At 42.9% G+C, this 27,919-nt stretch overlaps 1 protein-coding gene across 15 annotated transcripts in view; it reads right to left on the bottom strand.

Annotated features, from left to right (window-relative positions):
- The window catches only part of AGRN (agrin), a 670,274-nt gene that overhangs the window by 232,962 nt on the left and 409,393 nt on the right, over positions 1-27,919 (bottom strand). For all 15 annotated transcript variants that reach the window (XM_075327095.1, XM_075327101.1, XM_075327098.1 and 12 more), the window contains one exon: positions 929-1,144. In XM_075327095.1, coding sequence (XP_075183210.1) covers positions 929-1,144 — 216 coding nt within the window. The remainder of the gene's footprint in view (positions 1-928; positions 1,145-27,919) is intronic.

The following is a 27,919-nucleotide window of genomic DNA, read 5'->3' as shown; positions in this document are numbered from 1 at the left end:
CACCCTCTCATTATTTGACAGAAATAATGGCCAGTCGTCATATGTAGGAGAATCAGAACATCCAGGACTACTTTGAACTTGAATGTGAACTTTGCCTTTCTGGTGGACATGGGGTAAATATTTGTGTCTGGATGATGCAGGAGTTAAGTTGCAGATAACCTCAGCCTAGTCAGAGGAGGTTTTTGCCTTTCAGTACAGAAACATTAAGGCATTAACACTATTTATCTGGTCAGGGATTTGTATTGAAAAGTAGTAGTACATAATGCATCTCCTCTGGAGCTATGGAAGAGCCAGAAGCTCCTTTTTTATGGATCCCGCTTGGATTTTTGAAGTGCAACAGAAATTTTGAACTGCAAAAGAAGCAACTCATTCATTGAATACGTAATCAAGATGCTACATTGGGGAAGACTCAAAAAAGTCTATATTTTATACATTAAAACTGGAATCGGTATAACTAAAAGGGAAAGCCATGTGTTATACATTTGCTAGGGGAAATGCAGAGAGCCTATATACTGTGTATTACTATCCTGTAACAGTATAAGGAATGGATCAGGGAGCCGTGCAATGCAACTGTGAGGAAGGCACTGCATGGGCAGTAAATAGTAAGACTGCACATTATAGTATATGTATGGCCAGGGAGCTGTATAATTCAGAAAGGAAAGAGGCCATTTGTTATATATCCCATTAGAGAGATGTAAAAAGAAAGAGGAGGTAGAAGAAGCAATGTATAACATAGCTAATCACGGACTGTGCGGCAAAGAGTGGATCCTGCATCAGATCCAACAACTATATAGATTGTTATTATACTTCTTTCGGGAGTAGTGCTGGCACTAATAATGCAGCCAAGGATGTGCAAATCATATATGAAATAGGATAAAGAAATGCAATGGTCCCCCAGCCGATAGGTCTTAAACAACTGGTGTCTTACCACAAGGTCCTTTGCTGATTACTTTGATTCTTCTCTGTTGATTGCACTGGGCTCTTTCAAGTTCACACTCATTGCTGTAGGTGGAGTAGTCGGAGCCACAGACGGGGGCTACCAATGATGGGCAAGCGGTCTTCTTGCAGACACAGGTTGCTTGAGATGGGTCGGTACTGCTCTTTTCACACACTGCGCCGAATCCACAAAGCATTCCTCGACACGCTGTAACATAGAAAGGCAAGGATTAGGACGGAGGTCATTATAAGAAATCACAGTGATGGCTACTGGTTAATGTAGTGTTGACAACACTCAACCCTAAAAAGTATTTTCATGCAATATATTTTGAAACTCTGCACTATGGATCCTTTTATACTGAAGGAAAATTATAAGAACGGGAAGTGTCATGTCCCCACTGGAGTCTGCTCTTGTGACTTACGCTTCAATCACCAGGCACCACCGTATTTTCTCCATTGGCGATGCTGGTGATAGGGGAGGAGTTGGGGCTAGTGGCTTCGGTGGGCGCAGGCTCTGCCCATCCTCTAAGCTGGGTTTCCCTGGAACCTTCAGAACCACTGGCTGACCATGGTGGCATGTGTCTTCCAGCTGAAGTTACCAACTTTCAGCTATAGCCAATGGGAAGGTAGCACGCCCCTCTTATTCCCCCTATTGTCTACTGGTCGCTGCCAGATATAGTCTTGTACTTCACTGCTTCTCTCTGTTTCTGGCCCTGTTCTGAATATTGATTCCCATGTTTTGACCTCTCCCTGCTCTCTAACTACTCTCCTGCCTGCCGTTTCTGTACTTTGCTGCCATCTCTGGTTTTTGACCTTAGCCTGATTCCTGACTAGGCTCGTCTGTTCATTTTGTCCCTGTTCTGCATCTCCTGGTTTGACCCTGCCTGATGACTACTCTCCTCTGGAATCAGCCTTCCACCGGTAGCGATCTCCAGGGCCCTGTAGTAATTCCAGATCCCTGTATAGGGGTTAAAGGGTTTAGGGGTTCTTGTGATCCTGCTTAGTAAGTGGCTTGCCTCTACCCTGTCCATAATAGCCATCCTGAGACTGTGGTTCCAGGCAAGCATCATAAGAAGATGTCCTTTAAATTGTTTATCTTCTAGATCATAAAATGAAACAATAGCATATTACTAATTAAAAATAATTAAAATTGGACAGCGAGTGGAGTATGGGTTCAATGTAACATACCTGCCCAAATGGTAATATAGCAAAGCAGTAAATTAATAATATATTTGGAGTGGATGACCAGAAGCAATCATGTGATGGTGGAGCACTGCTTTAATGACAGACACTCTCTCATTAGTCAAGGTATATAATGACCATCTTCCCCAGTGCACAATAGGAGGGAGGAGGTGACATGTTAGGAGTCATTAGTACAGATTGCCACAGGGTCCTACCGGACTTAATTAACAGTGGCATGCTCCTCTAAGGCATTGCTCTGCCTTGCATCTCGAGCAGAGATTGTCTTTACAAATACCAACACTTGTATGACTATAGATTTGTTGGAGGATTCCTCCATAACATGTTGTCAAGATGAAAATACTGCTCAAGATTATAAGTAAAATATATCTTTGTACCGTGTTAGCCAGTAGAGATAAAAAAATTGTTTAAAAGAACAGAGAGTCCTCAGTGGTTGATACCTTTTAATGGCTAACTGAAAAGATGGTAATAATTGTCTCGAAAGCTTGCAATTATTACCATCTTTTCAGTTAGCCATTAAAAGGTATCAACCACTGAGGACTCTCTGTTCTTTTAAACAATTTTTTTGCTCAAGATTATGGCATATTACAAGAGGAGGCCAAAACTAATATTTGCTAGAATAAGAACATCATGACTCCAAGAGGCATTTTCACTATCGAGATGTCAATAAAGTCTTCAGGGATATTGAGATATTGATTTTTATATCAACTGGTCAGAGGTCAACAGGCCAGCTGTGCAAGCTCTAAATCTTCCTACTGCAAACACAATGAGAAGTCTACAAAAAGGGCTTCGAAACACCAGTGCCAGCTGTGTTACTCCACACAAAGGCATTTAACCTAAGCTAACCATAGCCATTACTTACTTTGCTGGCAGTTCCAAGCTTAACTCGAAAGGTAATGAGGGATCAAGTGTGATAACTTCTGTCTACACAACAGTCACTGGATATCTTATGTCTAATACCCACATAGAAATAGTCATTCTGAAATGACATGGTCTAACTAGCATTCATCATTCTTGTGCAACAGATGCTAGATTTCCAAAAGGAGATTACCATCAAGAAATTCATTAGAGCGTCTCTAAAACTGACTTCTAGAGACCCTGAATGGTGGTAGATGCCTGCTCCATCTCCTATGATGTAGTTCTAGTAAATCTGAAGTAACACCCATGAACCAAGAAGATAAAAAGTCTGTTCCAATTTCTAAGTTCTCTTGTCCTAAATTTTGTTCTGTATGCAAATAATAAAACCAGCCTCGCATACCGACTTCCAACCCAACACAGCTCCACCACTGCTCCCTGCCGGTCTTGTTGACACAGAGTAATTGCTGACATCATACCCACAACTCTTGTCTGCTGAAGTCAATGACTGGCCTCAGTGGTCTTGGATTTTGAGAAGGGCAAACCCGTGGAAGTTTGGTTCGGCAGGTTCAGCTGGACTTTAGATAAAGTTCGATTTGGGTCCCAGACTTGACCTGAACCTCAATGGAAGTCAATAATTGGGCAGTTCAGGTCTTTGCCCACATGCAGCCAGTCATAGACAGATCACTTCCGAGGGCAGTTGTTTTTTTTTGTTTGGTGCACACTACATCCGATCACGCTGTTGTTACCCCCGTAACAAGCCGATCAAACACTGCAAGCGGCTCACACTGGGCTGAGCACCGAGCATAGCGATGCTTGATCAAGTGGTTTGTTTAAGTAAAGCACTCAAACTCCAAATCCTATCTCTGGGGTTTTTTTTGTAAAGTCTGTATGCGATACGAACACCAAACCTCGGGATCATTTATCTCTACTTGTGTTGTCTACCATGTCATGATCACTGATCCCAGTGATTTACTGCAGTGGTCACATGCTGAAGATGTGATGTCAAAGCTGCAGACAGTATCAAGACCGGCAGGGTGCAGCGGAAAGGCAGCGCTCAAGCGGAAATAGACACACTAGGGTGCTTTAGTCATTTGCAAATAGATAAAGACTTAAAATACAAGAACATTGAAATAAGAATTCTCCCTTTAACATAAGCAATTCCGCAGTGCATAAAATCTAAAGTAATATTTTTATAAAATGTGAATATTAACAGGAGGTAATCCTGAGTCTGGGGCCTCCTGGAATAGTTCTTGAGCCTCACAAACCTAACCACAAGCCACTCCCTGGCGTATCTGTCCTTGAGGTTTTGCATTTCATGACTTTCAATTCCTAGGTTAATAAGATGTGCCTTGTTTTCATCACGTCAAGGATAAGGTTTATTAAGACAGGCACTTGTTAGACTGTATCTCAATCATCCACAGAGTGGTGTCTATGAATGAGAGATCATCAAAAGTAGATGACTTGGAGACACAAGTGCTTCCCACACACTGGAAAGCTCTGATGATCCTTCATTTCTCAGATAGTAGGGTACAGAAAGCCTGTGATCGTAGCAGACATATGATGCTTAGCAATGCCATCAAAATGTCCACAAGCACTTACAGGAGGCTTTGCTGCCTCTCATAAATAACAACCTTCTATTAGAAGATACCGGAGAATAACATACAGTAAATTCTCGATCCTAGTGGAATGAGACTATAAGTACCATTTAGACCAATAATTTTAATCTATATATAATATATACAAATTGAAATAAACTACACAGAGGCTAAGAAAACATCATACAAAAAATTGCGCAAACCGACATAATATATTTCAAATTTTTATTAATAATGATATATAAACAAAAAATTCTTATTGGGGAGCATGAGATCAGCAGAGAAATGGAGACAAACAGCAAATGTTACAGTCAGGTAAATTTGATAAAACATGAATAATCACTATCAAAATATCAGTTCATAATAAAGCCATCCACTATAGAAACAAAATAAATTAAGGCAAAGACCCACGAATTGTATAATCCCAAACTGGACATAATGAAAGGGATACCCCTACAGATGCAAAGCACAAAAAGCTATACAGATGATCAGTGCCATAAAATTGTAGTGATTGTGCCCAATAACAGAATATACCTATTAAAGGATAAAAGGCCCCCCCCCAGGCTACGCAAAAGCACATGCCAGCGGGAAATAGAAAATATAGCCCAGTATCCAAATGTCAATCTAATGATTAGCCATAGCGATAGTTATGAGCACAGAGGCACTATTCACCCTGACAGTCGATGTAATAAGCTATCATAAGTGCATGAGGCAAAGGGCGGCTTTGCACACTACGACATCGCAGGTGCGATGTCGGTGGGGTCAAATTGAAAGTGACGCACATCCGGCATCGCATGCGATATCGTAGTGTGTAAAGCCTAGATGATACGATTAACGAGCGCAAAATCGTCGTAATCGTATCATCGTTGCAGCGTCGGCGTAATCCATAATTACGCTGACGCGACGGTCCGATGTTGTTCCTCGTTCCTGCGGCAGCACACATCGCTGTGTGTGAAGCCGCAGGAGCGAGGAACATCTCCTACCGGCGTCACCGCGGCTTCCGTAGGATATGCGGAAGGAAGGAGGTGGGCAGGATGTTTACATCCTGCTCATCTCCGCCCCTCCGCCGCTATTGGCCGCCTGCCGTGTGACGTCGCTATGACGCTGCAAGACCCGCCCCCTTAGGAAGGAGGCGGGTCGCCGGCCAGAGCAACGGTCGCAGGGCGGGTGAGTGCGTGTGAAGCTGGCGTAGCGATAATTTTCGCTACGCCAGCTATCACACGATATCGTACCTGCGACGGGGGCGGGCACTATCGCGTGCGACATCGCAGCATCGGCCTGCGATGTCGCAACGTGCAAAGCCCGCCAAAGTGTCATAAGACAATCAAAGATAATTCCACATTACCTGAAGAAACAAGTGCCTGGTCTGGAAAGCTCTTACGCGCGTTTCGACAGGGAGAAAGACTGCACATCGAAACGCGCATAGAAGCTATATTTTCTATTTCCCTCTGGCTGATCTCATGCTCACCAATAAGAATTTTTTGTTTATATATCATTGTTAATAAAAATTTGAATTACTTTATGTCGGTTTGCGCAATTTTTTGTATGATGTTCTAATGGTTAGCGCTGACACAGGGTCAAATTTTGAGTCTAGGCTTAATAGCCTTCATTGACCTTCTTTAATAAGCAAGTATTTGATCTACAGAGGCTATGAATATTACTAATCATTTTTATAAAAAACAGTTTAGTTCAATTCTCTCAAATTCACCAGTCACAAAAACAGTGACGCGTTTCGTCTTGCAAAACTCTATTTGAGAAAGGCTTGCAGATGCAAGCTGAAACGAATCACTGTGTTTGTGAAAGCTAAATTTGAAAAAAATTGAAATAAACTCTGATAGAAGATACAAGAATGTGAGTTCCAATCTTATATTATTGTTGCAAGTTTTGGTTCACACCCTTAGATTCGAGCAGCGCTACATACAGATGATGTGCCTACCTGGATTTTTTTCTTATAAACTATTATAAGTAAGGTGACAACAGTATTTTCTTTCATGCTCATTAATAAGTACATCTAAGGATTGTTTCACACATCCAACGTTTTCTCTGGTAAAGACTTGGCTGCTGGTCTAACTTCAACACAACAGTCTCATATTAGCTGATCACATCTGAATTTCATGGCCCCAGTACGGACTGGCCATGGGTCTCCTAACTAGAACTCAACAACCTTATATGTTCTTAGGCTGGTTTCACACATTTGACAGTCGTAGCCCAAGTATGCACTGGCCATGTATGTGTTTGGTCTATTGAGTCCCGCTTTGGAGGTTGTTGACCTTGGATGAAAAGACCTTGGATACGAAGAGAAGTTCTTAGTTGGATCATAAAAGTCGGATGTGTGAAACAGTCAGGGTACCATACATATATATGTCTGTCGTAATATCACAACCTCTATTTGATACAATTAAGTGTCTTGTAGTGTATGGAAAACTGGGCAAGTGCCATAAGACCACCAGTTTCTTTAGGTTACGAGTCTACCAGGAGAAATCTGCAAGTGAGTGGAAAAATATTTTGCTCAACTAAGGCTATGTGCACATGCAAAGATTTTTTTTGCACCAAATCTGCATCTTCTGGCAGAAAAACACACTAAAAACACAGTTTCGTATGCATTTTGCTTGAATTTTTCTTGATGAAGTCAATGGGTGAAAGGACTGAAAAACGTAGGCAAAAACGTACCAAGACTTGACATGCTGCAGATTATTTTCTGCACCAAATCTGCAAGGAAAAAATAAGCAACATGTGCACAAAACTTCAGGATTCTCATTGACTTTGCTGGCATAAGGATAGGCATGAAGATTTGTGACAAACCCGCACCCACAAACGTATCAAAAAAGCACTGTGTGCACATGGCCTAACAGTTCTGGTAATGTTACTGTATATGGTAGCATTATTTGAGCACTGAATCACTATATTGTTTGACACTGAATGAAAGCTTTATTTAAAAATGTAGGGCAGTATTAGGCTCCGTTCACACATCAGATTTAATTTGACAGATAGTTCTGAAGCGGAAATCCAAGGCTGGCGCTGGAGTCCTATCATGGATTTACCACGTATGTGCTGCGAGCGCGTAACAGATCTGCACCAGGATTAGCCTTATTGTCATTTAATACGCCTAATTCGCACTTGGGCTAAAGCTACTACTTTTTTTCTTCTTTTCCGAGGCACAGCCAAAAGCCAAGTAGAAATGTTGCTATAGCATTTGGAAACCCCATTTACATGCATGAGATGTGAATTGCTCAGTGCATAACCTGTGCCAAAATCCATTTCAAATCCATTGAAAAACTTCGAAGCATTCCTGGCAGTAAGAAGATTAGGAAATAAGAGGAGGGCGTCCAGCTAGGGGGGGTTCATTTTGCCTTTCTGGATGGCACTATTAACATTGCTCAATGTAATAGATGTTAATAAGATGCCTGTGTGCATGAATTCGGGTGCATACAGGCATTAATTTATAGAGACCAGTTGTCACGATTCCTGTGCAGAGCATCTTGCACACTAGGAGATGCTCTGCTGCGCTTTCCTGGACTACAGACCTGGCAGTGACACTATTCCTCTGTGCAGAGCATCATGCCTTAGGAGATGCTCTGCTGCGCTTTCCTGGACTACAGACCTGGCAGTGACACTATTCCTCTGTGCAGAGCATCTTGCAGACTAGGAGATGCTCTGTTGTGCTTTCCTGGACTACAGACCTGGCAGTGACATGATTCCTCTGTGCAGAGCATCTTGCACACTAGGAGATGCTCTGGAGTGTTTTCCTGGACTACAGACCTGGCAGTGACACGATTCCTCTGTGCAGAGCATCTTGCCTTTGGAGATGCTCTGCTGCGCTTTCCTGAGCTACTGGGCTGGCAGCTTGATGGACAGCGCAAGATTCCATGTTGGTTCTGGGAGGTGCTGATTACTCAGGTGTTCCACCTTCCTGGTAATTGTTTAGGCTTCTTTACTGAGCATGCTCACCCAGAACCTTGCCAGTTGTATTTTCTGGTTCTGCAGTTGTGCTCTTGACTTGTGTTCTGATCCTTGTTTCTGACCTTGGACTGTTATTTGACTACTCTCTGCCCGCTCCCTGTTCCTGTCATGACCTCCTGGCTTTTGACCTCGGACTGTTACCTGACTACATCTCTGTTTTCTCCCTGAACCTATTACGTGCTCTCCTGGTATTCTGACCCTCGGATCGTTACCTGACTACGCCTCTGTTTACTACTTGAGATCATACGTGTCCTCCTGTTGCCAAAATCCGGCTTTCCTGATTACACTTCTGTCTATACTTTCCGTAAGTAGTGACTATCATCACACCAGTGCATGCTGGAATATGAAGAGGAATCAATAGAAATAGTTTACTTAGGTTACACTGTCCCTTTAATTGTATTTTAATCACTAGAACCCGTTTATATAGGAGGTATAGATTAGTTCCCATCACTACTGAATCTGTAACTGAAATCACAAGTTTGCAAGACGCAGCCTCTGGCTCTGACACTATCGCTCCGATGAATCTAAAGAAAGTTAATTTATTCCATTTTAGAAACTGGCAACAAATTAAGCTGCTAGCGCTTAACAACGGTGATACATTGTGCCTGTAAAGTAGAAGCTCCCAACAGAAGTAACATCAGAGACAAACGGCTGCGAGAATGAACCCATTACCCCAACATCTCGCATCTGGTGCGGCATCACAATGCTAATTATCAGGAACTCATTTAGTAGGCAAGTGGCCCATATTGAGGCGTCCTGGGCTTGTTACAAAACCGAGTGATCTAATGTGAAGCACAAGCACATTAACATGTCAATGTGTAAATGAACATCTTCTCTGCTCTCTACGGCAAGCAGCAAACTGAACAGAGGCGGAAGGTATCTTAAAGCGAAGTTATTAAACTAAAAGGAGCTCAAGATGCCAGAATGCATGAAACTAAGCAAGCACTTGGAGGATTAAACAAGACTGGAATCTATGAGATCAGCCTGCTGTGAGAAATGCATACCCTTCACTCATTGCACTAGGCAATAAAAGCTGCAATGGGTGCAAATAAAATGTGCTTTAAGGCTATAGGCTATCAAACTGGTAAGGCCACGTTCACATGACCAGTAATAATCCACTAGAATGGATCCAGCAGCAATCCGGAGGCAAAAAAGGGCATACTTGCAATATCGGGGAGGTAACCATAAAGCTTCAAAGGTCCAGCAGCACATCCATAAAAAAATGATGAATTTATTTATTCCATATATAAAATGTTTAAAAGGACAAAAAGATGCATTTCGGGAACAACCCTTGTTCACGGTCCGTATGGACCGTGAACAAGGGTTGTTCCCGAAACGCGTCTTTTTGTCCTTTTAAACATTTTATATATGGAATAAATAAATTCATCATTTTTTATGCATGTGCTGCTGGACCTTTGAAGCTTTATGGTTAACTCTCTTGGCTCAAGAATCTCCGTGCACCATCATAATGACTTCCACAGGCATGCGGTGAGTTGGATTTGCGAGTTTTTTCTCCTCTGATTGTTTTTTTTGCAGTATCGGGGACCAGAAGTTACTCGGTGTGACTGGCTTAGTTGGTGGGTGTCACACCCGCCTAGGTGGGAGTGGCCTGGAGTTTCAGTCTGCGTGCTCTACCTGGTTAGTGAGTGACCTTCGGCCAATCGTTTTCCGCAGACTATACTAGCCTAGTTGCCACTACGCCCCTACCGACCGACTCTTTTCCCTGACACTGCAAGCGAGCCTCAATAAGCAGCCAGTCCACCGTAGCATGCGGGAGACGTTGGGCCGCGTCCACTAAGGCGGTCACGCTTACTCACTAAGCCGGCCACCATGCTCACTCACTCTGGACATTGCAAGGAAAGTATGCCCACTGAGGCGACAAACCCGACAAGTGGTGTACTGCAAGTAGGGATATGACAACCAATGATAAGCGGCCGTGTCCGCAATATAACGTGCAGATGAAACAACCGGGCCACGCCCACCAAGGCAGTCATCAAGCCCAACAACTAAGCCAATCACGCCCACTATAATCCAGTCACCAATACTGCAAGTATGCCCAAAAAAGTTGTGCAGACAACTTTTTATCTGGTTTTTAAAAAAATGATTGAGCTGGATCCATTTTTTCATCATCGGAGTCCATGGAAAATGGATCAATGAATTAGTCATCCATTTGTCTTTCATTTGTAAAGGATCAATTTTTTTGATTACTGGATCAGATTCATATGGAAGATAATAGATTTCTAATTAACTGACCTTTTTCCATATACTTCCATTTTAAAAAAAATGGATCCAGCTGAAATCACTTTTTTAAAAAACAGACAAAAAAAGTTGTGCCTGCACAACGTTTTTTTGCAAACGGAGTGCTGCTAGATCCAGATGATTACTGGACACGTGAACCTAGCCTAAGAGAGTCCAATGGAGATGCAGGACTCATTGACAAAAAGAAAAGTTTAACTATCCAAAAGGCACATTGCCCATTGGAGGTTTATTCTAAAACAAAATGGATCTGCAATTATGCAAACCTACTAGTTTAGTAGATTGGATGTGTGCATGTGTCGCCCAAGGGCTATGGGGTACTCGTTTCCGGGCGATGTATTGCTGGGGAGATGTCACTGGGTGGCTGTTGCCCAGTTCCGTGACCCTGGGGTTGCTTTTAAAAGGGGAAATATTTACAGGGGACTTTAAATAAAAGTTTTATCGTGACGCCACTTGCGGGTTGCGGCTATTTTGTGGAGCCACCGCTGCACAGTTCTCACTACTGGAGCTGATGTTAGTGGCAGCCTGGATGTTGGACCCTCCGACAGTAGGGCCGGGCCCCAGGGGATAGATGATGTTGTTGGGCGCGGAAAGAAGGTAGGCCACACAAGGGATTGCAGTGTAACTGGTTCCTTTACTCACAGTATAGTGGTAACTGTAACCTGAGGAAGGCTGGTCTTAACCACTGGTCCCCTTAGTCCCAGTGCCGGTGTGCTGACCTGGTGGTTTCTTTCCCCTGCACCCGTCTCTAGTTGGTGGTTCCCCGTGGCTTGGAGCGTCTGGGGGTCCCCTCCTAGTAGTCTCTCAGTCTCAGTCCGTATGACAGGTAGCGTAAACCATGTGGAGTCGGATTCTCTGGTCCTGTTCACCGGTTCTCCCGTTGCTAATGTGTCTCGAACTTCAAGGTCAGTGAGGTCCTGGATGATCCCCTCACTGTGCAGATTTTATCAGGTCTGCCTGGAGTGTCTGCCTGATTTAGGATTATGTTCCCCGTTGGTGCTATGGTTCTGGGAGTACTCCACTGTACTCCACCAGCAACCACACGCCTGGGCCTTCAGGTCACCGTCACACTCTCCTGTCAGTGCTGACGTCCAGCTCCTCTTACTTCCACTCACGCTCACTGTCACTGACTGACTGTCTGTCTGCCCCCTCCCACTTGGTTGTCATCTAGTGGACTGGATCGGTTCCACCCCTGGGTGGCCATCCACTGGGTCCAACCCTAGTCTGTTAAAAGTCTTTGGGAATGGGGAAAAACAGGGATTACATTGTGTTTTGCTGTTACCGTCACTGGTCTTCTGGGTACCTGGGGGTAGGCCCTGCATCACTGACAGGATGCAGTACCTTATACTGTAGCTCCCTGATGGCTTCAGGGGCACTACATGCACATATGAAAATAGTTGAGTGTTGTCAGGAAGAAACGCTGCATAATATACACACTTTTGCTTTTTTACATGCATTGTCTTCTCCCATTCAATTGAACAGGTGAAATATGCTAAAAAAAACCCCAAAAACTCTGAAAGAATTGACACGCTGCAAATTTGAAAAATTGCTTTGATGGTTCATAAGCAGCGTGTGCATGAAATTTCAGACATCTTATTCACTAAACTGGTAATATAAAACAGTGCATCTTTTCCCCAAGACAAAATTGTGGTGAAAAATTACAGGCCACAACGGTTCCTAAACAATTTGTTTAGTTTTTGGAGTGGAAACTACAAGGTTTTAATTATTTTTTAGTAGGTTTTCAAGGGTTTCTGCAGAGTTTCTGCTTCATATACTCCACAAAAAAAGTCAGTGGACCGATATCCTAAAGATACACTAAATTTTGTTTAACTTCAACTTTGGAGCAAAATCTGCAAAGAAAAAAAACCAAAACACTTCAAATCTTATATGAATGGTCTTTGTTGTGGATTTTTGGAGAAGATTCGCTTCAAAATCCTCAGCAAAAAACTCAGCTACTCACTAAAATAGTTTTAGAAGCCTTTTTTCGGGATCGGATTTAATATACAATACTCCTCAAAAATGGCTTAAAAATGCTTGGAAAACTCTTCCTATTTATTTCTGTGAGCAATCCACTTTATTATTTATATGAGGAGTTTTCTGAACACCTTTTTGGAAAGTTTGCTCCATGAAAAGAAAAACACATTCTAAACAATATCACAAAAATTAAAGGGAACTTGTCATCAGATTTTGGTCTTCTAAAGTAAAACTAGCATCTTCAGCAGCGAATGTGCTGCATTCTATAAAGGTGCACGTTGTCCTCTGACTACCCCTGTAGACCCCACAAATACCTTTATAAAATCACCTGCCCTTTATGCAAATTATTGGGTCCGGTCCAATGGGCATCCTAGGTTGCTGCTTCTGTCCCTCCTTTCGGTGTCCTCCTTTGATGATTGATGTGGATGAATCAGTGAGTTCTCAGCTCAGCTGCGAGATTTTGCCCGGTTACGTGGAGGATGCAGGTGACATCATCCATATCACTGGGCAAATTCTTACACCTGTGCAGAGAACTCGCCAGTTTGCGCATGCGCACCTATGTTTCAGCTTTGCCTGCAATAGGGTAGAGTGTGCCTGCGCGAGCTGGCAATGTCTTTGCACAGGTGCAATACTTTGAAAGGCTACGTGGAGGATGTAGGTGACATCATCCACATCACTGGGCAAAATCTTGCACCAGTGCAGAGAACTCGCCAGTTCGCGCATACGCACTTATGTTTTCAGCTCTGCCTGCAATAGGGCAGAGCTAAGTGTGCCTGGGCGAGCTGGCAACTTTGCGCAGGTGCAATACTTTGAAAGGCTACGTGGAGGATGCAGGTGACATCATCCACATCACTGGGCAAAATCTTACACCAGTGCAGAGAACTCGCCAGTTCGTGCATGTGCACCTATGTTTTCAGCTCTGCCTGCAATAGGGTAGAGCTAAGTGTGCCTGGGTGAGCTGGCAATGTCTTTGCGCAGGTGCAATATTTTGCTCGGCTACGTGGATGGCGCAGGAGGCATCATCCACATCAATTATCAAAATGAGGACGGCTAACAACGTGGAGAGGAGGGACAGGAGCCGCAACCAAGGACGCCCATCGGACTTACAAAACTATATTAAGCATCCCAGTAAGTGACACATTGCTGGAATCAGGATCTCTGCCCCTACATTATGCTGCTCTCAGATTAGTTGGCAAAAACCTGGTGACAGATTTCTAGTTGAGAAACTTACAGTTTTTTAAAGCCTTAAAAAACTCCATGTGAACATAACCTGAATATGCCAATGCAAAAAAATGCAAAAAATGGATGCACTGGCGAAAAAAAAAAATTCTATCAAGCTGAATGTTACAACGCAAAACATATACTAGACCTTACATTGCCAATATAAATGAGATACCTACAATAGTACAAAAAGTTACGGGATCTATCACCAGGTTTTACAATACAAGGTACATACAATACTTAATAGAGCACTTAGGCCTGATGAGGATGTACTCATTTTTAAAATCCATGCCAGAATGAGTATTTCATATGTTCTGCGCTAGCCCATGATTATACAGACACTCTTCTATGGATTTGTAAAGTAAGTAAACCGGCCCCATCAGGTGTTAGATATCTATTTATTAAAACATGCAGCTTGTAAATTGAAACTTTGCTTTAAAAGTAATTGCAGCAAACCACCTACGATACATCAACCGCAAAGGGTAGTATTTGCTTTTCAAATTTATTAAAATCACCACATTTGCACATCAAGAAAACAATCTGGAGAACTTGAGATGACAACTTAATTCTATTACTTAGGAAAGGAAAACCTACAAGGAAACCTGAAGCACATGGAGGACAAGCAAATAACCAACCCTTTGCCAAATGATCATTGAAAGTTCAGTTCACATGTCCTGTAGCCATCCGGTAGAACGGATCCTGCAGAGATCTTATGGCAAAAAAAGTTCTACAAGCAGAACTTTTAAATAACTGATTTCAGCCGGATCCATTTTTTTAACATTGAGTCTATGGAGAACGGATCTGATACCGGATTGCTATTTAGTCATCCATTGATCTTCCATTTGTAAAGGATCAGTTTTTCTTACTGGATCAGTTTCAAATAGAAGATAAGTAGCGATCCGTTAACAGATCCATTTTCCATAGACTCCAAATGTTATAAAAACAGATTCAGCTGAAATCATTTTTTTTAAAAATGATTGGCGACTATGTCCTATTTAAAAGCCCCTATACAAAAACTTTTACCATTGGATGTTCCCAATTTTTGCCACACTTGCAGTATCAGGGACGACTGAAAGTTTTTGGTACTATCGGCGGACTAGCCTGTTGACATATAGAAACGGAATACTTTGCATATATATATATATATATATATATATATATATATATATATATATATATATATATATATATATAAATAAATATATACACACAGTAAAGATCAAAAGTTTGGACACACCTTCTCATTCAAAGAGTTTTCTTTATTTTCATGACTCTGAAAATTGTAGATTCACAATGAAGGCATCAAAACTATGAATTAACACATGTGGAATGAAATACTTAACACAAAAGTGTGAAACAACTGAAAATATGTCTTATATTGTAGGTTCTTCAAAATAGCCACCTTTTGCTTTGATTACTGCTTTGCACACTCTTGGCATTCTCTTGATGAGCTTCAAGAGATAGTCACCGGAAATGGTTTTCACTTCACAGGTGTGCCCTGTCAGGTTTAATAAGTGGGATTTCTTGCCTTATAAATGGGGTTGGGACCATCAGTTGTGTTGTGCAGTAGTCTGGTGGATACATAGCTGATAGTTCTACTGAATAGACTGTTAGAATTTATATTATGGCAAGAAAAAAGCAGCTAAGTAAAGAAAAACGAGTGGCCATCATTACTTTAAGAAATTAAGGTCAGTCAGTCCGAAAAATTGGGAAAACTTTGAAAGTGTCCCCAAGTGCAGTGGCAAACACCATCAAACACTACAAAGAAACTGGCTCACATGAGGACCGCCCCAGGAAAGAAAGACCAAGAGTCACTTCTGCTGCGGAGGATAAGTTTATCCGAGTCACCAGCCTCAGAAATCGCAGGTTAACAGCAGCTCAGATTAGAGACCAGGTCGATGCCACACAGAGTTCTAGCAGCACACACATCTCTAGAACAACTGTTAAGAGGAGACTTTGTGCAGCAGGCCTTCATGGTAAAATAGCTGCTAGGAAACCACTGCTAAGGACAGGCAACAAGCAGAAGAGACTTGTTTGGGCTAAAGAACACAAGGAATGGATATTAGACCAGTGGAAATCTGTGCTTTGGTCTGATGTGTCCAAATTTGAGATCTTTGTATCCAACCACCGTGTTTTTGTGTGACGTAGAAAAGGTGAACGGATGGACTCTACATGGCTGGTTCCCACCGTGAAGCATGGAGGAGGAGGTGTGATGGTGTGGGGGTGCGTTGCTGGTGACACTGTTGGGGATTTATTCAAAACTGAAGGCATAGTGAACCAGCATGGCTACCACAGCATCTTGAAGCGGCATGCTATTCCATCCGGTTTGCGTTTAGTTGGACCATCATTTATTTTTCAACAGGACAATGACCCCAAACACACCTCCAGGCTGTGTAAGAGCTATTTGACTAAGAAGGAGAGTGATGAGATGCTACGCCAGATGACCTGGCCTTCACACTACAGACCTGAACCCAATCGAGATGGTTTGGGGTGAGCTAAGTGCTAAGCATCTCTGGGAACTCCTTCAAGACTGTTGGAAGACTATTTCCAGTGACACCTCTTGAAGCTCATCAAGAGAATGCCAAGAGTGTGCAAAGCAGTAATCAAAGCAAAAGGTGGCTACTTAGAAGAACCTAGAATATAAGACATATTTTCAGTTGTTTCACACATTTCATTCCACATGTGTTAATTCATAGTTTTGATGCCTTCAATGTGAATCTCCAATTTTCAGAGTCATGAAAATGAAGAAAACTCTTTGAATGAGAAGGTGTGTCCAAGCTTTTGGTCTGTACTGTATACGTGTATATATATATATATATATATATATATATATATATATATATATATACATATATATATATATATATATATATATAAAATATATATATCACTGAGTACTGAAATTGAGTCTTTGTATCCTCATTGGGGCATATTTGCAGTATTGACCGGAGTAAATGGCCCTGACCGACCTGAGTTATTGGGTATGATTGCCCTAATGGCCATGGTCTAGCATTTGGGTGGGCTATTGTGTTTCCATGCTTTAACTCCGGCCGGTCACGCCCATGAACTTCCAATCCCTGATACTGCAAATGTACCCAATTTTTAAAGCATATAAACATAAAACTGATGTGCCGATTAATTAGCAAAATGCCTATTAAGTGGCTGATTGGATCTTTTATGCGGGACCCAAAATGGTTGCTGCCAGAAACAAAGATCTTTTGGATCCCATACAGTTTGCAATTGCCAGCTGACTTCTTATATTGTCAACCAGTGAGCATTAGGTGTGTAAATCCAAATTGTTAAAGATGTTGTCCCCTACTTTTACATTGAGGGTGTATCCTTAGGATAGGTCATCAATGTCTGATCAGCCAGGGTCCGACACTCCCCATTCCTCCTAATCAGCTGCTCCCATTGCCAGTGGTGGCAGCAGGCAGCTGGAAATGCTCAGATCCGGAGATGTACCGTCTTCTGATAGTGGTCGTGGCCAGGTACTGCACATACGCCTCCTATTGATCTGAATAGAAGGCAGATGTGCAGTACCCAGCCGTGGCCACTATTAGCAGCCGAAGCAGCTCCGGAACTAAGTATTTCTGGCTGCCTGCTGCCACCACCGTGACCAAGAACAGCTGATTGGTGGAGTGCGGTTTGTCGGACCCCGGCCGATCAGACATTTATGACCTATGCTAAGGGTATACCATCAATGTAAAAGCAGTGGACAACCCCTTTAAGTTCTCTCCCTATACAGGAATACCTAGGGAAGGATGGTTGACCTGGCTAGCTTCCTGCCAGCATTGAGAAACATGTGATGGGGTCTCCGTGGCATTCTTGTTTTGCATATTTTCCTAGGGGGCCTTGTTCTAGTGTCACTGCGTTGAGAAACACGTGATGGTGTTTCCGCGGTGTTGGATGTTGATCTCCCCGAGGTCAACCATCCTTACCTATGTAGTCTTCTACTAACTAGGCATTGCTCCCACTAGCCAGTTTCCTACTCCACACTGATGAGGGGCAAATACCTCGAAACAGCTGTCTGTGGATGGATACCATGTTTGGCATAGGTGGCCTCCTTGATTGGAGACTGCCCTTCCCATGGTTGTTCCTTCCCGGTGAAAGGCCTGGCTAGTTTCCTGCCAGCGTTGAGAAACATGTGATGGTGTCTCCACTGCATTCTTGTTTTGCATATACAGGAATACCTTTATATGCACAGAAAGCATTAGCTCCAACCTGTACCTTAGTGCTTGGCAATTTTTATCTCTATATTTTCCATTGGATAAGTTTTAAATGAACTTTTTTTTTGTATTACATGCCAACTGGGTTCAGATTATGTAAGCTCAGCTGCAACTTATCTGGTTCCCTGCAACTTCCCTATTTCCGAACATAAAATTGCGACTGAGCGCTGCCCACAGACATGGATTCGACAACCTCCCGCTGAGGAAAACTGACAAATAAGGAAGAGGCTGCATGCTTTGCCATAGATATAGCATCTCTTTTGTATGGAAGAGTTAATGACACAATGCTAAATCTTTAGTGCGGCAGAGGCAGGAGAGCTGGAGTGGAATTAATACAAGACCCTGAGCTGAGCAGTATGCAAATCCACTGATCACACATCCTCAGGCTCGGGCTATCCTCCCCCTCCTAGATACAGAAACACCTCTATCGCAGGCAGACTATGCTAATGTGACCCAGCTAATCCATACGGCCTGCTCATTGCCCTGACCAAAGGACAAGTATATGGGGAAATAAAAGCTGCTAGCAATGGGGAGATTATGAGGCTTCGCTCGCACGGCAAGCAAGGAAAGGAATGGAAATAGATAGAAAGCCAAACAAAGGAGGAAAATGTGTGGGTGCAGAAATCAATGTGAGAGAAGAGTGTCACCAAAATGAAATATCTCCCAGCAGCCAGGAGCTTGTAGAACAGTATGTATGCGCTGCTATGTCTACATATAGAGACGTGCTGGAAAATGTGGATTTCTCCTAAAGACGCCTTAATATTTCTAAACAGCACCATTGCACCCACAATTGCGAATGGAAGAAAAACGATTCCAGCAGCTAAATAGGAAAGGGTTCTTTACAGTTAGAGCAGTCAGACTGTGGAATGCCGGCCACAAGAGGTAGTAATGGCAGACACTATAACCGCTCTTAAAAAATGGGCTGGATGATTTCCTCAGTACACACAACATTGTTGGTTATAAGGGACTTAGGGACTAAATGTAGAACTGGTGGAGGAAGGTTGAACTAGATGGACCTAGGTCTTTTTTCAGCCTATGTAACTAAGTAACTATATATGCGCCCCAGAGCTAGAGGTTGCAATAATACATTACCATGTACAGACCTCTCTGAGACCCCTCATTTATTTCTCTGTACCCCAATCCTCACCAACGTGACCCTTCCAATCAGTGTCAGACTGGGGCAGTAGGGGCCCAACAGTCATATTGACTCTGGGGGCCCCATGATCAACTACATGCAAATATTACATTCACAAATTTACCTATGAGTCTATATAATAATATACTGGATAGTTTGTAAAATGAACGAGAAGATGCTTGCTATGTTTGTACATAGAGAAACAAGTGTACTGTGGAAACTACTGATTATGTTGGGGAGTAAATGACATTCTACTGCAAAAGGGGCCCACCAGAGGATTCTCCGGTTCTCCTGTGGGCCAGTCCGAGCCTGGTTCCAATATGTCCCAAAATGAATGAAGAGACGCTTCCTTTATTTGTACACAGTGAAACAAGTGTATTGTGCCAACTATTGATTATGTTTGGGGGTAAGTGACATTCTACTGCAAAGGGGCCCACCAGAGAATTCTCCGGTTCTCCTGTGGGCCAGTCCGAGCCTGCTTCCAATATGTCCCAAAATGAATGTTGAGATGCTTCCTTTGTTTGTACAAAGTGGTACAAGTGTATTGTGCCAAATTCTGATTATGTTGGGGGTAAGTGATGTGCTACTTCAAGAGGCCCACCAGAGGATTCTCCGGGTCTCCTGTGGGCCAGTCCGAGCCTTCTTCCAATATGTCTCAACAGACGTTTCCAAGATCAGAATAAGTTGGGCATCAAACAAGCCCTTTCTTACATACTCTTGTAATACTCAGGTTGGAATATTTACAAATTAGGAGTCTATGGACTTGAAAAGAATTAATCCAAAGACGATATGGTTAGGACACATATGACTAAGAGTTAAATATAATATATGCAATGGACACATTGGGGGACATAAATTATATATATATATATATATATATATATATATATATATATATATATATATATATATATATATATATATATATATATATATTCATGTCCACCAATGTGTCCATTGCATATATTATATTTAACTCTTAGTCATATGTGTACTAACCATATCGTCTTTGGATTAATTCTTTTTTGCTTTCTATAAACTTGGTAATGCACTATTGCTGTCTGCAGAATGAGTTCACTAAGAATCAATCAGTGAGCTCATTGTAAAAAAATCTAACTCCTGTCTGTCTTTAAGGTGCCCCTATTGGCTGATTTATGATCATATGAAGGTTCAGCTCTCATTTGATGGAATTTGTCATTCTAAAACAGCTGAAAGGAGATAAAAGAGTTAAAAATCCACATACACAAAAGATTAATATCGACCAAACTAACCGATATAGTTTAAACAGTGACCTCGTGACTCTCTCCCCAAAAGATCATGAAGGGGAAGGTAAGGGTCCGACAAGTCCAAAATTCAGACTTTCTAAATCCTTTTGCTCTCGGTGAGATAAGCCAGCAGATAAATTTGGCAGTGACCCTCTCAGAGAGCGCGCAGGAGTGTTGGAGGGTTTGGGAAAGAGTTATTAGACGAACATTCAGCCGACAACTCTGTATTGTAGGATATTCTGGATACTTTATTTTAGCTCTTGGTTTTGCTATTTTTCTGTTATTCCACCTAGAAATTTATGAATGAAATGACAGCTGGATGTGACCAGTTGTGGGTGTGTCCCTACACAGCCTTAGGGCTCATGCGCACGTTGCGTAATTATATGCATGTACGCTGCGTATTGCACTGCAGCGTAAATGCATGCGTCCTGCGTCCCCTGCACAATCTATGAAGATTGTGCATGAGCCGTGCGCACGTTGCTTTTATGAACGCAGCGATTTGGGTGCTAAAATTGCTAAAAGGAGCATGTCAATTAATTTGTGTGCTTTGGATGCAGCTCCCACTCTGTCTATGGTGGGGGCAGCATCCAGAGCGCATGAAATCGGCTTTTTTTGTGCAGAAAACTGCAACCATTATGCAGTGTTTCTGCAGTGATTTGATGCGCACATGTGCTGTCAAATAGCTGCAGAATATTCAGCAGTTACGTGTGCATGAGCCCTAACACTGTCCAATCAGCGATAAGAGTGCCATACTCTGTAGGGACACACCCCTTCGATAAGGTGAATGGCACCAGCCACTTGTCTATTTAATCACAAATTTCTAGGAGGAATAAAGAAGAAATGTTACAACACAGAGTCCTAAAGCAGCTGGTCTAGAATTATTAGTTTATAGAGAACAAGAGTATTCAATAAATCAGAGGAGTCAGAAGAACCAACAATTCTCCCATTCCTGGAGGGCCCCTTTAAGAGGTGACATATCTGGACACAACGCATTCGTTATATTCTCCAAATGCAACTATTTGAAAATTACATGTATCTGAACTCTGCAATCAAAATAAGAACATCATTTTACATACAAATACAAAAAGAGGACTGCATGCCCCGTAGTTTACAGTACAATTTCTGTTCACCGGAGGTGCAGAAAACACAAAGCAATTTACTCAAGGTCACAGGCAGCTGTCACTGAAACCAAACCTGATTAACCTGCATCTACAGATATTACGAGGCCGGCTTCTGTGACACCTCGCACTGATTGCCGGGTCACAGAACCTGAGCGGAATAAGGCTAGCTGCCTCATTTAGCAGCCGAACACGCACCTCCGAGGGAGTGCATTCAGATACATGGATATATCTTTTTATTGATAGAATGTCATCAGAGAACGCACAGCTTTCAGTAATGGCATATGGAATTATGATGTCATAAACACAAGAAGCAAAGTCATATGATACTTAAGGTGAATCTATCGGGTTCTTTATGGCCTAATATATCTTCATTATTGCAAGGGGCTCATAAGGCGTCTGCATATAGAGCATGTATTAGGATCAACTCATTAGTGCCCACAATGGAAGTTTACGGTAACTTGTGGAAAGTATCATAAAAGTAAGAAGTATTGCAGTATTATTCAAAATAATAGTGCAATATTGAGCAAAAATTATAGCACCACCTTGCAAATACTTCCATACTGTTCTAGAATAGCGCCATAGGATGAACACGGAATAAAATTCACATAAATTGGTTTTAGATACAGCATCTTTGGTTATTCTCCTTGTTCTGCTAAGTCATAGAAAATATTGAAAGTATCAGATCCTTGACAGCCTTGACAGTCAGGCTTAACAAAGAACGCAGGTAGCGCAATGCCGCACATGGGCTCCCTATTTTATCCTTTTAACGATAAGTATTTTTTACACCCTTCAAAATAAAGCTTGCACAAGATTTTATATTATTCCGGAAGCTGGATTATTTTTTTCTTTTATTACAGCCCCCGAAGGGCTGTTTGATTGTAATGGCATCTGTCAGGTTTCCATTATGCACGATTTTGTCCATCTATCTTGCAACGAGAACTTCTAAGGAAGCGTCCAAACCAGATATGTATAGGGACGAAAGACGCCCATACACACTGGATGAAAGCTGTCCAAACCCGCTGATTTTGCAGGACTGACCAACCATCTGAATCCTATGGGGTCTTCCCTATTCTCGCCCAACAGATGATATCGGGGGAGAGAAGCATCAGGCAGTTGGAATTTCAAATCGCAATATTTAATCAAAATTTTTACAGGAGTCTGGCAGTGGCTTTCTCCTCTCTTCCAGCTTAACACATGAACACTCTGTTGAGCTGAGCCATCCAGTGTACAAGAGAGTCAGGAGAGGTAGTTGTTTGCCAAATGAATGTAAGGGGTACTTTGCACGTTGTGACATTGCTACCGAAATATCGTCGGGGTCACGGTTGTTGTGACGCACATCCGGCGCTGGTAGCGACATCGCAATGTACAAATTCTAGGAGCGGTGATGAACGAGCGTGAAACAAAAAAGTTGCTGATCTGTGTCACGTCGTTCATTTTCATAATGTCGCTCCTGCTGCTGGTACGATGTTGTTTGTCGCTCCAGCTTCGTCACACATCGCTGTGTGTGAAGCCGCAGGAACGATAAACATCACCTTACCTGCGTCCCGACGGCAATGCAGAAGGGAGAAGGTGGGCAACGTCCCGCTCATCTCCGCCCCTCCGCTTCTATTGGCCGGCCGATTAGTGATGTCGCGGTGACTTCACGGTGACGCCGAACGCACCTCCACCTTGAAGGAGCGATTGTTTGGCAGACACCGCGACGTCGCCGACCAGGTATGTGCGTGTGATGCTGCCGTAGCGATAATGTTCGCTACGGCAGCAATCACCACATATCGCATGTGCGACGGGGACGGGGGCTATCGCGCTGGACATCGCTAGCCGATGCAAGCGATGTCGCAACGTGCAAAGTACCCCTAAGACTATGTTCACATGTCCAGTAATCATCCATTAGAATCGATTCAACAGCAATCCATTCATAAAAATGGCAGACAACTTTTTGTCCATTTCTAAATAACTGATTTCAGCTTGATACCTTTTTTTTTAACATTGGAGTCTTGGAAAACAGATCCATTAATGCATTATTTATCTTTCATTTGAAACTGATCCAGTAAGAAAAAATGGATCCTTTACAAATGAAAGAATAACATATGTGTCACGAATCCTCTGTGCAGAGCATCTTGCACACAACTGATGCTCTTATGCGCCTTCCTGAACTACAGAGTTGGCAGTGATGTTTCCTTTGTGTGGAGCATCTTGCATTTGGAGATGCTCTGCTGTGTTTCTTTGAGCACTAACTGACAGGTTGTTTGACAGCACAAGAATCCATGCAGGTTCTGGGAGGTGCTGATTACTCAGGTGTTCCCCTTTCCTGGTAATTTCTGTTTCATTACTGAGCATGCTCTCCCAGAACCTCGCCAGTCATACTCTCTGGTTCTGCAGTTGTGCTCTTGGCTTGTGTTCGTGCTTGTGTTCTGATCTAGGTTTCTTGACCCTGGACTGATCATTGACTCCTCTGCCCGCTCCCTGTTTCTGTCGTTACCTCCTGGCTTCTGACCTTGAACCATTTACCTGACCATGTCTCTGTCTGCTCCCTGAATCTAATACGTACTCTCCTGGAATTCTGATCCTCGACCTGTGACTTGACTGTATTTCTGCTTACTCCCAGTGTCCTGTCATGTCCTCCTGTTTCCTGACCCTGGCTTGTTTGACTACCCTTCTGTCTATACTATTTGTAAGTATAAAGCCTGCTTTACATGTTGCAATTTCACATACGATATCATATGCGATTTGCAACGCCCCCATCGTATGTGCAGCACGTTCAATTTGTTGAACGTGCTGCACAAACGATTAACCCCCGTCACACGTACTTACCTTCCATACGACCTCGATGTGGGCGGCGAACATCCACTTCCTGGAGTGGGAGGGACGTTTGGCGTCACATCGACGTAACGCGGCAGACGGCCAATAGAAGCGGAGGGGTGGAGCTGAGCGGCACGTAAACATCCCGCCCACCTCCTTCCTTCCGCATTGTGGGCCGGGAGCCGCAGGAGGCAGGTGAGATCTGTTCATCGTTCCCGGGGTGTCACACACTGCGATGTGCGCTACCCTGGGTACGATGAACAATCTGACGTTCAATTCGTCAGGAATGAACGACGTGCATGCGATGAGCGGTTTTTCGTTCAATCGCAATTGCACGTCGCTGTCACACGCTACAACATACCTTACGATGCCAGATGTGCGTCACTTACGACGTGACCCTGCCGACACATTGTAAGATATCTTGTAGCGTATAAAGCCCGCTTAAGTAGTGACTAGAATCATATTATGGCTATTAATGGATCCATCTACCATAGACTTCAATGTTAAAGTAATGGATCCAACTGAAATCTGTTATTTAAAAATGAACAAAAAAACGTATGTCTGCACAACTTTTTTTGCCAACGGGCTTTCTGCTGGATCTGGATGATTATTGGATATGTGAACACCCTTAGCTTGTCAGACAACTATCTAACGTGCATGGCCAGCTTAAAGAGCTTAGAATAAGGCTATGTTCACATATCCAGTTGTCATTCATTTGTAGTGGATCCACATAACATGATGTTACAAATTAAGCAAAAATGGATGCATGATTTCCATTTTGCAATCTTTGCATTTTGTTGTTTTTTGCAATCAATCAGTTTTTACTAGAGGTGGTTCTTGGCATACCCAGTGCTTATAAAAAATGAACCTTTTTGCGAATTACTATCTGTTACGATCTGTTTATTGTTGATTAATGTTAAAAAAACCAGATCCAGTTCTTAACCATTTTTTGGAATGGCCGGACAAAAAAGTTGTGGAAACTACATATTTTGATCCAGGCAAAAAAAATGGATTGCATTCAAATGAATCCTTCATGTAAGTGATCATTTATTTCCATTTTTGTCATCTTGAATCAGATCTAAAAATGAAAATAACTGTAGGACATCTGAACAAAGCCTTAGCTGTATGCACCCGAATGGTGAAGACCTGTTCATAGTGAAGGTAATGTGTCAATTGTCTTTTTCTTCCATATTGTGAATTGGTCCTATCAATTAGGCTATATGCCCATGAACAGGGTTAACAGCATTTTGGACGCAGTGTATTTTCGCTGTGTCCAAAATGCTGCGTTGTACAGTACAAGCATAGTGGATGGATTTCTAGAAATCCTATGCCCGCAGTGCTTGTTTTTCCTGCACCGAAAACGGACCTGCAGTACAGGTTCCTGAGCCGCAGCATGTCAATTCTTTGCTTTAGAGATGCAGAAAGAACACAGCGAAAGATCGCAACTGCCAGAGCCCTGATCATGGGCACGAGCAGCTGCGGTCTCCCGCAGGTCAGGACCCACTGCGTTCAGGACACAGCCGGTCCTGATTGTGGACACATACCCTAAAGGGTACTTTACATGTTGCGATATCAGTACCGATATCGCTAGCGAGCGTCCCCGTCCCCGTCGGTTGTGCATCACGGGCAAATCGCTGCCCGTGGCACACAACATCGCTAACACCCATCACACGGACTTACCTTCCCTGCGACGTTGCTCTGGCCGGCGATCCACCTCCTTTCTAAGGGGTCGGTTCGTGCGGCGTCACACGGCAGCCGTCCAATAGCAGAGGAGGGGCGGAGATGAGCGGCCAGAACATGCCGCCCACCTCCTTCCTTCCTCATTGCTGGTGGACGCAGGTAAGGAGATGTTCGTCGTTCCAGCGATGTGTGCTGCCGCAGGAACGATGAACAACATCGTATCTGCAGCAGCAACGATATTTGGAAAAGGATACGACGTGTCAACGAGCAACGATTTATCAGGTTTTTGCGCTTGTTGATTGTCGCTCCTTCGTGTCACACACTGTGATGTCACTAACGGCGCCTGATGTGCGTCACTAACGACGTGACCCCGACGATATATCGTTAGCGATGTTGCAGCATGTAAAGCACCCTTAAGAGTTTAAAGCCACCAACAAATTTTGGAATGTGAATGATACTATGTATCACTGTATAGAACCCCATGCCTCTATGTATACATTTTCTAGCATAAGCCAAGCATCTCATTTTCTCATTGCATGAATATATGGGTGGCAACTAATTTAATGATATCTCATTAATGTTTATTCTTATCTTACTGGATTTTGTGCTGTAAAACTGACTTCATTCTAAGAGCATTCAAAAGAGTTAGGGTATGTGCGCACGTTGCTTTTTACCTGCTTTTTACCTGCTTTTTTGCTGCTTTTTCTTCTGCGCTGTTTAATGCCAAAATGGATGTGTTCTTCTATTCAAGCAAAGTCTATGGGAATTTGGGTTTCTTGTTCACACTATGTTGTTCAAAATGCTGCCTTTTTGTGGCAGAACTTTGGTCAAAAACTCAGCTTTTCAAAGAAGCAACATGTCAATTGTTTTTGCCATTTGGGTTTTGCACTGCAAAGCTGAGTTTTTAACCAAAGTTCTGCCACAAAAAGGCAGCATTTTGAACAACATAGTGTGAACAAGAAACCCAAATTCCCATAGACTTTGCTTGAATAGAAGAACACATCCATTTTGGCATTAAACAGCGCAGAAGAAAAAGCAGCAAAAAAGCAGGTAAAAAGCAGGTAAAAAGCAACGTGCGCACATACCCTTAATGTAAGCCCTTGAAGATCGCTTGCCCACTGTTCATCCCACGTAACACACACCTGGATGGGCTGACATGAGAAGGACTGCAGATTGCTGGTTCAACCATAAATTAGAATGAAAGCCAAGAATGGAATAAAAGGTGCGTACTCATTAGCACTTCAATGCTGTGAATCTTCCTAGACAGGCCCAGCAGCTCTGAATCAGCAGCTTCTCATCTATAACACCCTGGTCGCTATATACCACTGCGTAACCTCTCTACATGCTTTTCCGTGAACATCATCGCTGTTTGGACAAATGTTCTATGAAAGGTGAGGCAATTAGAAACTCACTTCTTACAGTTTTTACAGCAAAAGAGGACATTACACCACTGAATAACTTCCAGTCCCCTGATAAGCATGGATTACACCACATTGACCATAGATGTGACTGGGGTGGCTACCTGTATTAGTTTCTTTAGTGCTGTGTAGAGATGAGTGAACCCTTGGAAGTTCGGTTCGAACGGCACATTCGAACCTTAGATAAGGTTTAGTTTGTGACCCTGACTTGATCTCAACCTTAATGGAAGTCAGTAATTGGGGAGTTTTTCTCCATCCACATGCAGCCAACCATA

This window comes from Anomaloglossus baeobatrachus, chromosome 11 (genome assembly GCF_048569485.1).
Source record: "Anomaloglossus baeobatrachus isolate aAnoBae1 chromosome 11, aAnoBae1.hap1, whole genome shotgun sequence".
Lineage (NCBI taxonomy): Eukaryota > Metazoa > Chordata > Amphibia > Anura > Aromobatidae > Anomaloglossus > Anomaloglossus baeobatrachus.
This window is presented reverse-complemented; position numbering and strand designations above follow the sequence as displayed.